The sequence below is a fragment of the Pezoporus wallicus genome, unplaced genomic scaffold (assembly GCF_028554395.1).
Source record: "Pezoporus wallicus isolate ANWC-B61680 ecotype Strahan unplaced genomic scaffold, APGP_CSIRO_Pwel_v1 scaffold_2584, whole genome shotgun sequence".
Classification (NCBI taxonomy): Eukaryota; Metazoa; Chordata; class Aves; order Psittaciformes; family Psittacidae; genus Pezoporus; species Pezoporus wallicus.
The window spans coordinates 9,437,009-9,450,933 of NW_026642851.1; the positions used below are offsets into that span (position 1 = coordinate 9,437,009).

Sequence of the window (13,925 nt, forward strand, 5' to 3'; positions counted from 1 at the left end):
CTTACGCAGAGTATTTTTACTCCTGGCCCTATGCTCAGCAGACAGCAAAAGGGTGATTGTAATTTTTATATTAAAGAATTACCAATGCCATAAAAAACCTCAAATTAGTAAATCAGGACAGGCTCTTATGTACATCTTTGACTCAAGAGGGAGAAACATTCCTCTTCAACATGAAGATCTACAAGTATGCTTTCGGACAGCCATGGCATTTGAACTCACTGATGCAACAGTGCTGAGTGGCACTGATTCTTGGGACACCTTTTAGGCAAAGGAGGACAATACATACAGATAAAGTGAGATCTATATGAACCCTGAATCAAAAATATGCTAATCATTTCCCAAGCTACTCAAAAATAGATGGCTGACAATACAGCAGTACTTAAATTTATTAATAGAGATTTCATTTAATTAAACATAAAATCACAAAACTGGCAGGATTACATTTAACAGAGAGAGTCCAACTAAAGACAATCCTGGATTTTATAATCTGCAAACTGAATTTCATACACAGTAAGCATTTCTCCACTAGCAATCCACTGCAGAGAATGAGCCCAAAGGTCACAGCCCAGCCCTTACAGTTTACTGCACTCACTGTCAAAATACAGTGCCAGGGATGAGCCTCTAAAAGAGGATGATAATAAGTCAAATAGCACTGCTGAGTCATTTAGCAGAGAAACACCTGGCATTCAACTCTGTGACAGAAGAAACATACCCTCTGTTATTACTCAAAGCACCTCTGACATTTTGATTAGGCAACTCGAAGATATTTCTTCTTTTACTCACTCTTCTCTTAAACCATTTGACTAATAGAACCTCAATTCTATCTTCATGGCAGGGTGGGGAGAAAAGAAAAACAATCTGGCACTGTTATGGAAAACATGTAACACAGTTTCAACTTTACTACAAACTCTTCAAAACCATGCTTCCCCTTTGCATTATTTGCCAATATTATTAAAAGTTTTTTCAATTCTCTCAAACCTGAAAGAAAACCTTTTCAAGTTTAAAACTTAACCTATGATTTAACAGTCTAGAGGATTTACTGTAGTTTTGAGATAAATGCATAGCCATTCAATTTATATCCGTTCTAGTGAACCTACAGACTCTCCCATAAATCCACAGAAATTCTACTTACACAGCACTGCATTTTTATTAAAAATCAAAGATGAGGTAAACTCAACAGTAGTTACTCAGAGATGTTACATATGTGACAACTTGGAAGGCCACTTTGCTGGACATTCTGGATGTATTTTAAGGGAAAAAGAAATCCTCAGGTTTTGGCCTCAGTGGAAAATTTAAACGAGCCCTCTTCCAACACTCTCAATATTTAGTGTTAAAAAATGAAGGTGGATTAAAAATCCGTTAAAAAGGACAATTTACTGTGGCACTAGCCTAAAGCATTAGTGTTATGTACCTCTTGTCCCTTACTCCTAATTCTACTATAATACACCCTAGGACCGTATCATCCCAGCAACCTATGGCTTTGCCAAAAAGATGCTTTCACATTCATTCCCTTGCTCCATTACCACCGGCACAATTAGTTTATTTTGTAACAGACTGAGCTGACAGACGATAATGTTAAAAAACGTGGGATTAAATTAACTCCTGGGAGAACACAAACTACATCACAGGAATCAGTCTGCTGAAAGAAATGAAACATCAAATACTTGAGGTATTATGTAAGCTGCAGCAAGGAATTAAAAAAACCTCTTCCTCCTTTTTTTTCCACTCAGCTCTACAACATCAAACCAGACTTGCACAGAGCTGAAGGAGCTCAGGTCATATATTGGAACTATTTAGCTTAGACTACTGAAGGGTTGAAACTGTAATCCATAGAAACATTTCAAAAAATAGCCTGTTGATCAAAAATTAACAATCCAGAAACCTCAGTGAAAACAGATGTCTGAAGTGTCATTAGGAAGCACATGCTCAGGCTCTACAGAAGAGGACACCAAGCAATACACCTAAGATGCCTTTCATTTTTTTCTTTTTTTGGAAGATAAGCAGCTAGTTGCTATAGATACTTCTACACAGAAATAGAAGAATAGCAAGAATACCATATTAAAATAAAAAAAAAAGATACTGAACTATAATTATACTAGATTCCCAGGCACTTGTATTAAACATAAAATAGTTCTCATATGAAAGATGAAATTCTTTTCAGGTTATTTCTATATGCTTCTTGCAATGTATTTAATCATGATCCACAAGCCACACATTTCTGAAGAACAACATGGTTTAGGACACGATACGAGAAATGACCAACCCGTTTAATGTGTACTAAATGCGTATTTTGCTTCAGGAAGTCTTTAAAGGACAACACTACATCCACCGTATTAAGTGCACAATGAAATGGCATGGAGGCAGCATGGCAATGGAGATTGCTTTCTCCAGTACCTCTTACCACATGTTGACAGTACAAGTTTTTAATATGAAATATTAATATTTTTAATAGGTATAGGTATTTTTCAGCTTGTCTCCAAATAGTCCTACATTGCTTTCCTGGGAGACTTCCATCTGTGAGATCTTTTAAACAGAATTTTGAAATAGGGCAACTCCAGAAAAACTCCAAGTTAATACAAGCCGGTCAGTGTAACAGAATTTCTCAAGAAAACAGCAGAAGCTGATCAAAGTCTCCATGCAGTGAGAATGGAACCCATAAACAAAGATCTGCATCTTCGACCTGTTAGAAAATCATTTTAATAGCTTTGCTTAAGGTCATCAACCTGGCCAGTAGAAGTATAAAAGAATAGCAACCTTTCAAATAACTACAACATTTTTAGGGTAAATCTGCAATGATGCCCTTCCAGGAGGTAACAGTGCACTGAAGTCCCCCATAAGGAGCAGGATCTGCATATGTCAAGCTTCCACTGCTTGTCTTAAGAAAGCCTCATCTACTGCTTCCCTGATCAGGTGGATCTGTAGCAGATACCCATCAAAATGTTGCCCACGTGGGTCTGCCTGCAAATCATGACCATAAGCTCTAAGCGGGCATCCATCCCAAGCCAGAGCTCTACATACTTCTACAAACTGAGAACAAAGGCAACTTGGCCTCTGTGCTCTCCCAACCTGTCCTTCCCAAAGAGCATGTCCTCATCCACTGCAGCACTCTAGCCAGATCCTGCAAGCTATCTCACCTGCAGCTGCATGCAGACCTTCAATTTCTCCTGCTTGGTCCCCCCATGCTGCTTTTTTGAGTGCACAAGGGATTCAGAAAGGCCCTCAAAAAACACATGGGAGCTCTCACCATCATATTGTCCTGTCAGCATTCTTTTACGTGCATACACTTGAGGTGGTCCCCTTCTGCCCCAACTGTTGACCGTGAAGTGTCTCCTGTCCACAGCATCCTAACTTTTTCTTTGCCTGACAACCTGATCCACCACTTCCTTACTTGCTTTTGGCCATCATTTCTTTCCTGTCTCACTCCCAGTTTAGAGCTCGGCTGAACAAATTTGCGCTTTTATTCTAAACGCTGTGAAATCTTACTGCTTACCAAAAGCAAGATTAATGCAAGCCAGGAGCACAATCTAAAGATATACTAAGAAAGTTGCCCTAAAATTCTATACCAGAACATAAAGCTAGATAAAAATATTTATTTCACTGCTAGAATACATCAAACCTAGTACATCCTTTTATCTTCTGCCCTCTAGGCCTAATTAGGTACTCAGCTCCTTTGAAAAAAATATTTGAGTGCTTTCAATAAAAGGCAATAGCAATAGAGATGCTCTTCTCCACACTCACCTACTCAAACCTGCAAACGCTGAACCTGATAAAAATCTCAACTTCTAAAGGTAAGCTTAACCTGTGAGAAGGGCAAAGCAGAAAATGCAAGTAATTAGAAATCTTCACTCAAAACTGATAGAGAAAAAAGACAATTCTGCACTGGCGCACACTGCTTCACAAAAATGGAAAGCTCGAATCCTCTTAGCTTCATAAGGAAAGCTCAAGTGAATTAAGCGAATTATCATCTACAAACTTCAAAAGAAAAATTATCATTAAGATACTTTCATTGTTAATTAAGACAGAGCTTCACACAGGCAAGTTTTCCCACCAAATTTGAAAGAAAATACATGAAATTTGCCACTAGATGGCTCTTCTGCACGACATATGCACGGCACCCTGCCCAGCAGTATGCTCTTCTTCCTCAAGCTGTGGAAGCAACTGGTGCTTCAGCACCAAGGGACACCCTCCAGCTACAGCCAGCAGCCAAACAAACAGCTTCCTGCTGCTCCAAAGTAGCTCGATCTGATCTTCCAGTGTTAATTATTTTAAGAACCCTTGTGATAATCCGTCACAGAATTTCTGGCGTATCCACTTTTGCTAAATTAACATGATGTTTGTGAACATGAAAAGCAAGATACGCTTCAGATTTTCTCCTCACAGTCTACCTACACACCTCATTTGGGAAGAGGAACAACTTACAGCAATGTAAACAGACATCATTCCATTCACTCCCAGCCCCCAAGATCAGGCTGAATGCTGGAGAAAAATCTTACAGACTTTGTCCCATTTTGTTATGTTTAAAGGTGTAATACACAGAACTGGCAGGTTAAGTTCTACTGACACCTACATACTCCATCTCAAAGCCGTATCTTCCCTTTCCAGAAGGAGCACAAGTCCAACCTCCTCTCCTGCTAATGAGAATGTTATCTTCCCAGAGCACTTTGTGCCCTCCAATCTGTATTTCAAGGCATACAACGTACTACGTTGCTATAAATAAGCCATAGTTGAGCTATGATTCATAGTTTAAGTAGCTACACAAAAATTTCCAGAAAGTAATCTTGCTCCCACCTGCACTGCTCTCATAGCAAATCGAGTATGTTTGTTTACGGCTGTTCCTCTAAGGAAAACAAATCTCGGGTAACATTTTAGATACAAATGTGGCTCTGTTTATCTTTATCTGACCCAGTTCTCCATGTGAGCAGTATACTGCAGAACCTTTTCCAGACCACAAGTGGTATCTTCCATGCTGGTTTGGCACAGAGGATTGACTCCTTTCTCTTCCTAAAAGATTATGCTTTTTATTTTTATATGCCAAAAGGCACAAAGGAGGTTACAAGTTTGGGGAGTGAATAAAGAGTGATGAGGAACAGGAAAACACTGACTTTTCACTGTTTTAACAAGCAGATGATGACAGCTGAGTAAAAAGAGGATGAAATGTATGAACTCACCTGCTTCCATGGGAAAAGTAAGAAAGTTCAAGCAAATTCATATTTCCCAGAACGCTTCTAATAGATCAGTTACACAAAAAAAGAGCCCTCAAAACCTGAAACAAAAGTTGAGACACGTTCTCTGTCTTCCAAACAAACCAGATTTTTAAAAGTACACTGAAACCAGGTACCGTTCTCTGCTACAGTTTAAGGAAAATCATAACCCACCAGTGAAACAAGCATTTGCCCTATACTGCCTGAGCAAAGGTCCCACCTTTGAACAGGCCTGTCCTCAGTGAATTGCACAGCACTGCCCAATGAATCACAAATTGAAGCACATTACACTTGCATATGCAGCTAATCCCACCTCTGCTGTGTGCCTTACTATCATGAGAGACTGGGAAGAACAGAAAGTGGGACAGGGCTCTCAACCTGAAAACCTCATTTCCTTACTTAAATCAACACATTTTTCACTTTTTAAAGGAAAAAGTAAGACATCAGCAAAAGGGACTCTGGATGAAAATGTAGCCAAATAACAAACAGAAATTTAAGTTAAGTGGGACTGAGATGTAGCACAAATTAATAAAAAACTCCTGAATTAAGAAAGAGCAGACACAGGCATTGTGAGAGGAGAAAAACGGGGGGGGGGGGGGGGGGCAACAGGATGGGACACACAACTGACAGGCACAACCTTAACCTTGAAATAAGTGATTTTTCCATCCCTCCTAAATCAAGTACAAGAGAATTTTATTCATGCATCTTATCTGACATCACTGAAGCATGTTTCACGGATCTCTTAAAATGTACATAAGAGTATCAAACCTGATGAAATAAGTTAGATCAGTGCTATTAAATACTGAAGAAAGCATCATGAAGCTAATGAGATAACATTTTTTTATCTTCTGTTTTTAGAACAGCTATGTACCACTTTTGTGGATCATTTTTACCATCACAACCTACACGAGGTTTCATATACTTAACGTGCTGCTTTTATTAAAGCTGCAGCAAAATTAAAATTTCACACTGACTGCTCTCAAGCACTCTAAAATGCATGTATATAAATATATCCATGAGACTCAAACCCTTTACAACAGTACTTCGCACAGATAACTCTGAATCTTACATGCAGATCAAATTAGGAGTGTGAAAGTTTAGTACTAAAAAGGTTTCTTGTCGTCTTGTCATATACATGACAAGGCGATATCTACACAGCACAGAAGTGATATAGAACATTTTAATTAATAGTGTCCAACAAACACCTACACTAAATAGGTGAAGATAAAAGACAGGTATTTTCTTTCTTTTGCTCCAATGCCATGGAATTCAATCAGCTTGATGGTCACACTGAAGTGATCATACGTTTCAAATTCTTAGATAGCTATTGAAATGTATTACACAGCTGAAATGCTCAACATACTGGATCTGCAAAAGAATGAAACTAAGACATACCTTGTCTATTCCCATTCTCTTCATCCTAAGGAAAAAGAAAAGAGTTCATGTTAAAAAATCAATAAATGGAAAAAAAATGCACAGGCATCTATCAGCTATGAAGACTTGCAGAGAACTTGTAAGATTAAGCCTGCATTCTGCTACCTTGCACTTTTACAAATACTCAGCTTTATAGAATTAAGGTTTTCATTCTGACAATGCAGAGTTATACCCGTCTTAAAACAACTAAACAGCTTTATGAAAACTTCCCACAAAAACAACATGGACAGCATTACCTGAAAACAAATGTACCATACCAAAACCCTCGAAACATCGCCATGAAGCCTAACACTGCACTGTGTTGCTGCAAGGATGTTTCCACCCTGAAAGCCAGGCAGGAAAGGTTATACTTTAATCATCTAAGGATTCAAAGCTAAACAATATGCAAGAGACAAAGTATTCTGCAAGCTCAGAGTACGCTTCCTGAAATTTGCAATATGAAGTTTGTTTTGCTTTTGCTACTACTACCCATATTGTTTAAGGACGTAAAGATGTCTTTTCTTTCTCAACTCTAACTTTCACGGCATAGTAAAATTTCAATTTAAATACAATTTCTTAGACTAATATGTATGTATTATTTGGCAAGTATTTCTAGCAATTCACCTCAGCTAATTGAAACAGCTTCATCCTGAACTAAAGAGGAGCAAGGAGATGATCGCAGAAGTTATTTTCATCTATATATTTTCTCCTACCTTTAAATGGATTAATTCCAAACTTCTAGTTCTTTGTATTTAAAGACAAATCACTGTATTTTTCATATTAAATATTTTTGAAGCAACTGTAAGCTGATCCGAGCAAGCCATTCAAAAGAAAAAGACTTGAAGAGAAAAAGACTTGAAGAGAGTTAAGACCTCGATATGAACACTATAATGGATGAGCATGAGACAAGTCTCTCCTAGGCGCAATACATTTCCTGCAGGATGTACAGAAGTTCTGCTGGACGTTTTTATAAGATACCACAGAAAGGTAACTTTAAGAAACAAAAAAAGACAACACAGGAATACCCCAAAACACTGAGTTAAAGAATTGGTACTCATAATACTTTTAAAAAAGCCACTGTTATTGTCACTATCACCCAAACTCTAATAGCAGCAAACAATATAACCTCAGGCTTGTCCTGCCTGCTCTGTACTTTGGTAAAAGTACCGCACTAGTAGACGAATACTGTTAAAATTTATCACTGTATCTCTTGAAGCCCTGTAACAGCCACCTGGTTTTGAACTCTGATCAGCAGCAAACAGTTGTTCAAAAAGGCTAACATCTGCATGTCTCTAGTTTCCACCCAATCTGTCAAGTGAAAAAAAAACTTTAGGACTTTAAATATTAGAGCTGATAGTCTGGAAAACAGGGGACATGCATAGGGAAGGCTACCTGGTTTGATGCTATAAAACAAACAGAAATAATGATGGAATTGAAAAGTTATCTAATACAGAGATGCTATCATTTATGAAATGCTGCAGTGGGTTTCTCAGTTTGTCACTGGGTATGCAAAGCTCTGTAATAAAAGACAGCTGCAAAACACCATTTTTTAATGGTATCAAGCCAGTGAACTCAGGCATTTAAAACCGGAATGCTTTATAACGCAGATGTTTTGGAATTAGCTTTCCCTCCTGTATTTACCTCTTACACGCTGCACAATGTTAGTATATGCTGCTTCCATACCTAAAGAGAAGGTTTTCTTTTATCATCTTCTTGCTTCTCTGACTGGACTTGGAGAGCAGACTTCATATGCAAAAAAATCCTCGCGTTGCTAACAAATCTTAATAAACATCTGTTATTAACAGCATAATTTCATGTCAGCTTTTTGCAACACTAGCTTAAGAAAACTTTCACGCACTCCCTATTCACTTTCTTAAGGGAAAGGAGGCATGCGAAGCAGGGAGAATACATAATGGATTATTCCTGAGTGTGCAGCTATTCCCAGTTCGGTGTGTGGCCCCACACAAGCACAGCCAAGCACTTCTGCCAAAATGAAATGTGTTAAACTGCAGTTTCCAAGACCATCTTTCACACTGTCTTTCACACAGGGCTGTCCCTCCCAACAAACCTACCAGACAACACTTCCTTCCAAAAGTGTTCTCCATCACAATGTTTTTAAATTATTTAATTAATAAAAATTACAAAGACACCCTTGATTTGTAGTTAATGAGCTGTCTTGTGCAGGAACCATGAAAAGATACTAGAACTTAACACAGTACCCTGAATTTGACCTCGACCTGCAGTACTATGTACATGTTGAATGTTAGATGAAAGTAAATCTAGTATAAAAATAGAATATATGTAATAAAAATACAAATAGTGTAAATTAAATCTAGCATACTGATATTTAGGATTAAAATATGTAGAGATACTTCTCTGAATTGATTATGACCAATTATGTTCAATCATTTCGATGACACCAAGTATGGCCTGTTTTCCATTCAGATGTAAACGGAGAAAACAAAGCTTTATGAATGCCCTGCATATGCAGTTGTGCAGGTCACTGTTCCCTTGTCACTAAGGTACCTAGTTTTATTCTTGAAACTCACCATGCTTATTCATGTGTTGCACAATTGTGTTTCACATCTAACTGAGGTAGCCCATAGCACCAGTTAGAGCATTGGTATAGTTACTTTACCAGGAACTGTAGTTTCACATTGATAGCAGTAGAAGTCTAAGAAAGGCAGACGTCTGCTTTGTAACATATAAGGCTAGAAATATCTGCAACTAGATTTTACCCTCACCAAACCCTAAGTCTCTTGGTTAACATGATTCCACCTGTTTTACTCAGGTTTTGAACAGTTCTTTTTAGAAAAAAATCAGTAGCATCATGAATAATAAAGTTCAGCACTGTCTTTCTGATCAGCACTGAAACGAAATCCTTGCCGAAGTTCTGCAACATTTAGAAACATCCATGAGATGGACTAGGTTAAGTAGAATTTCATCTGTTTGACAGTAAGCTGGACTTTGCTTCTGCACAAAAGTGACCCTCATTCTGCTAATCTGGTGCTCTGTACTTCTGAGTATCAGGAGGAGAAAGCCTCACAGCAATCTCCCTACCGAATACCAAGGGAAAGTTGTGCCACCAGTCTGGGAAATATTAAGGGAAGGTTCACCTTCCCTGCAGAACTGAAGAGTCACCTGAAGTACTGAAAATAACTCAAGGCAGGTACTACTAGGTGTTAATATATTAAAGACAAGTGTATTTTGGAACTCTCAACCTAGTCCTCTTACTTTCAGTGAGCTTCTCAGAAAACTAAAACCAAAAGGCTTTTCAACTGAACAAAGGTTTTATTAGATTAACAACCAGAACACTGAACTTATTAAGAAGTAAATAAAACCCCAAGACCTCAAATACACCCACACAGAGAACAGATTATTAAAGATATGCATAAATAAAGATGTGTATAAAATAACATCCTCTCTTCTCTACTCAATACATACTTCGGGGTAGGATTCTTTACTTCCAAGAAAATTCACCTCAGCGGCTTTCCAAGCTGCATCCTTCTCTAGTGTGTAGGAAGCTTTTCTTCCCCACAGAATATCCAGCTGTAGTGTGAGCTTTACCACACGCTGCAGTCTAGAAGCATTATATGCTCTCTGTCCTACAGATACCCACTGTTCTCCCCATGTGACGAGTCTTGTCCTCTTCTCCCCAAAGGATTCCACTTGACCTTTCTCAAAGGCACACAAACTGCAAGCAACAGGAGCCAAACTTTCAAAGCAGAAATTTTCACTAGGTGTTTCTGAATTGGAACCAAGAGTGGGTATTAACAAAACAGCTTGCCTTGCAAGAATTCTAAGGAAAGGAGCTAGAACGCAAAGACTTCTCTGTAGTAAAGAAAGACCTCTGCACTGATCTATAGGGAAAGTGCCATCATCAGGTTGATGCCTGGAATAATGAAAGTACTGTGGCTCTGAGAAACTAGTAGGGGGCCGAAGGGCAGAGAAATCACGATTTGCCACACGTTAGGATCAGGCTGACAAGAGGTGAATTTCACTCTGTGCAAATGAATCTTAGCATCTTTAGATGTATCTGAATCCCTAATAAAGGTATTACAGATATTAAAACAATCTCATTATTTTCATTTTCAAATAAAACTAGACAGAAATAGGAATGAATTAACCAGAATGAATTCATTCTGGCATACTGGAGAAGAAACAAGAGAAAAGGCGCTAAGAGCTCTCTTGCAGAAAAAGAGAGAGACAGAACTTCCAAGACATCTCAGGATTTACAGGTATCAGGCTCACTACATACCGTTTAGGTCTCTCTCAGACACCATCAGGTGTGAAATGGAGGTGAGGGGCTGACATTATCTTTTCTCTTTTTTCTATTACTTGCCCTTCCTTCCGCCTATCTCCTTCTGCATGTGAAAAAGATATCGACCTCCTCAGAGAGATCTAGTAATACATTCAAGGAAGAAACCTATCCAGTCACTTCTTAATTAAGGAGATTAATCCTGCTCATGCTGTTTATCTTCACCTTCAGCATGAATAGGGTTGTTGGGAGATCCTAACAAGTGCACATAATTAATTCTGCTCAGCTAAGGCTTCTCCACCCTCCTTCCTCTGTTTCTCATTGGAATTCAACCAGAGATTGCTCTTGGCTGACTCTCTATAACCTGTGTTGAAGGACAGAAATACTTGGATCACCTGATACTGCTAATAGTCTCACTTCCAGTTAGCTTCAGTGACTCCTTGTCAAGGGCAAAGAATCCAGGCTTTCAAGTGCAGACTGAAGAGATGAAGTTAACTAGAAAAATGTGCCAACTTTGTCCTGCAAAGCTTTTTCTACTTCAAAAGAAATCTTATAGCCACAGAGAACAGGCAAAAAGGGCAACTTTAATGAAAGGCTCCTGCAAAGACACAAGTCAATTAGCTATCTGGAAAGAGTGTGAAGCTTCGATACCCATTCCCCATCTTGGCAAGAATCTATTCTTCCACCTAAGCGGAAAAGCAAAAGCAAAACTGAGAGAGGTAGCATGGATGATGAGAACTTGATACTTTATGACTCTGAAATGATCAAGTCTTATTTGAACTCACTAGAAAACCCCTTCTCAATATTTAAAATTCTATCACTATTAAAGGAAATAATGACACTGGCTTTGGGTAAAAAAAGAAATAATAAATTGTACAGAGAAATAGTTCCATATTCTGCAGTAATCACTGGTCTTAGTCATGGTAACAAATATTTTAACTCGGGTGAACTTGTACTCAGTCAACTGCATTTTCCTGGACCAGATCAGTGCACATCTATCACACAATGAAGTGGCATGGCCACCTTACACACATAGGATATAGATATGAAAGCACATCTATACATGTGTTTACTTTAAAGCATGCTGGATTTTTTTAAAGTGTAATAAAGCTATATAGAAGTGCTTCTGCATTAATTTCACTTACTTTGAAAGAAAACTGCACTGCAGATTCTGGAGGGTAAACTATGAAGTGTCTTAAGGTGAAGCCAAAACCCTGAGATGTCCTCCTAAGCACGACAGTTTTGGGACCAGGCCATGAGAAAGTTTCTTCTTCCTCCGATGGTGATACAGCTTCACTCTGCTCTTTTCCATCTTTGTTTTTTGACGCCTAAAATAAGAGAGACACACAAAGAATCATAATTTGGGTAATTTAAAACAAACAAACCCCTCTCCCCCCAAAATATTTATGTGCACCTGAAATTACTATTTTTCCCCATAACCAACATACCTTGATGATCACTTATCAAAAGAAATGTATAACGTAAAGCAGCTCCCCTTACAGCATTACACCTCTGGTCATATTACATACAGAATTAACCTTTAATTTTAAATGAAGTTAGATATTAAGGAAGTCAAAGTACAACAGTGAAAGGCTCAAAACGAACTGCAAGAAACGTGTACAGCTTGCATGTTTTATTTGCTTTCTACTTTAGATACAAACATGTGTCTTTTGGGACCCCATTTCTGAGCGCACATAGCTCACACACACGTACAACTCTTTTCCTCACTTACAGTGCAAGCATAGTTTTCTTGACTGGTATGTCCTCACTTAGAACAAGTAAAACAGAATTGAAGAACATAGTCAAGTGGTTAGGCTTCCTCAGCAAGACATACTTTTTCTCCAGTCATATCTTTGACTTTGCTTCCTCCACCTTTAGCTACTTTCCATGAACATTTCAATATGAGAATTCTAAACTAGACTTTTTTACTCGTGTGTTTCTTTTTACAGTCCTACTGCAATCCCTTGTCTTATGAGACATCTTGTGGGTTTTATTTTCTTAAGGGAAATTTTATATACCTACGACTCAAGAAACATACTATTATATTTAAAAAAAATAATCTTTTCAACTTTATATAAAATCTTCCTTTTCGATTTTAAAAGTGAGTACCACACCACACACAACATTTCAAATCAAAGGCAGAAGACGTACAAAGAAAGCATACAAAAGCCTATGACCTTCCTCTAAATATTCCAGTTCAACGATGCATGAAACAAATTTAGATACCACAGCCTATAGCCTATTCAAAGGGTATTCAAACAGAAATAATAGTCTTCTTGTCCTCCTATAGCTCTGCTGCTGTGGCTTAGGAACTAGCTGATACGTGTCAGAATTTACTGCTTGGTTTTCTCCCTTGGCTGCTCCAAATAATCCTTTTTGCTTTAGTCTTACATCTGGGATCTCAAACTGCAATGCTTACTGGGAAGGTGGGTCCAGCCAACTCCAATCAACATCTACAGAGAGGACAAAGCATTTCTACTCTAACCACAATGATAGTAACACATATTACTATAAGCAATATGTTGAAGTTGCTTGGTGAGATAGTTAACCCATCAGAATAATACTCTACATTCAGGTACATAAAAATGACACATTTCTACAGTTGCTATGGTTTGTCCTTGAAAACCCACATCTTGGTATGTCCAACAGGGAAGACAAGGAAATACTAGCCAATGCTTCAAAGACCAGGCTCCAACAACCCTGCTCTTCAGTAAGGAAAACAAACAAATGGAGAAGGGTCTTGGTGCTACTTCTGGAAGCAGAAAATGCAGAGAATCCAAAGTATCCTGACAAGACTCTGCTCCTCTGAAGAGTCTGGAAGGATTATCAGCAGGTTTTGGGAAGAGCAGCAATAAACAGGACTCAATCTCAGCCTAGTCTGCCCTCATCTATCATCTTCATTCATGTTTTAGAGTATTAGTGAGAAACTGAAAAGATTGCAATTAGATGACTAACAAAAAACGAGCAAGAACCATGGAACTGCCAAGATAAGTGCTTTAATTTAAAGTTCAATCAATGCAAAGATTAAGGTGAAAGCCACATAATCCTTTAGC

General features: G+C 38.3%; 1 protein-coding gene across 5 annotated transcripts in view; it reads right to left on the reverse strand.

Annotated features, from left to right (window-relative positions):
• ARHGAP21 (Rho GTPase activating protein 21) overlaps window positions 1–13,925 on the reverse strand; it is a 111,907-nt gene that overhangs the window by 51,370 nt on the left and 46,612 nt on the right. For all 5 annotated transcript variants that reach the window (XM_057432905.1, XM_057432906.1, XM_057432904.1 and 2 more), the window contains 2 exons: window positions 12,018–12,200; window positions 6,597–6,621 (listed from right to left, as the gene is read on the reverse strand). In XM_057432905.1, coding sequence (XP_057288888.1) covers window positions 6,597–6,621; window positions 12,018–12,200 — 208 coding nt within the window. The remainder of the gene's footprint in view (window positions 1–6,596; window positions 6,622–12,017; window positions 12,201–13,925) is intronic.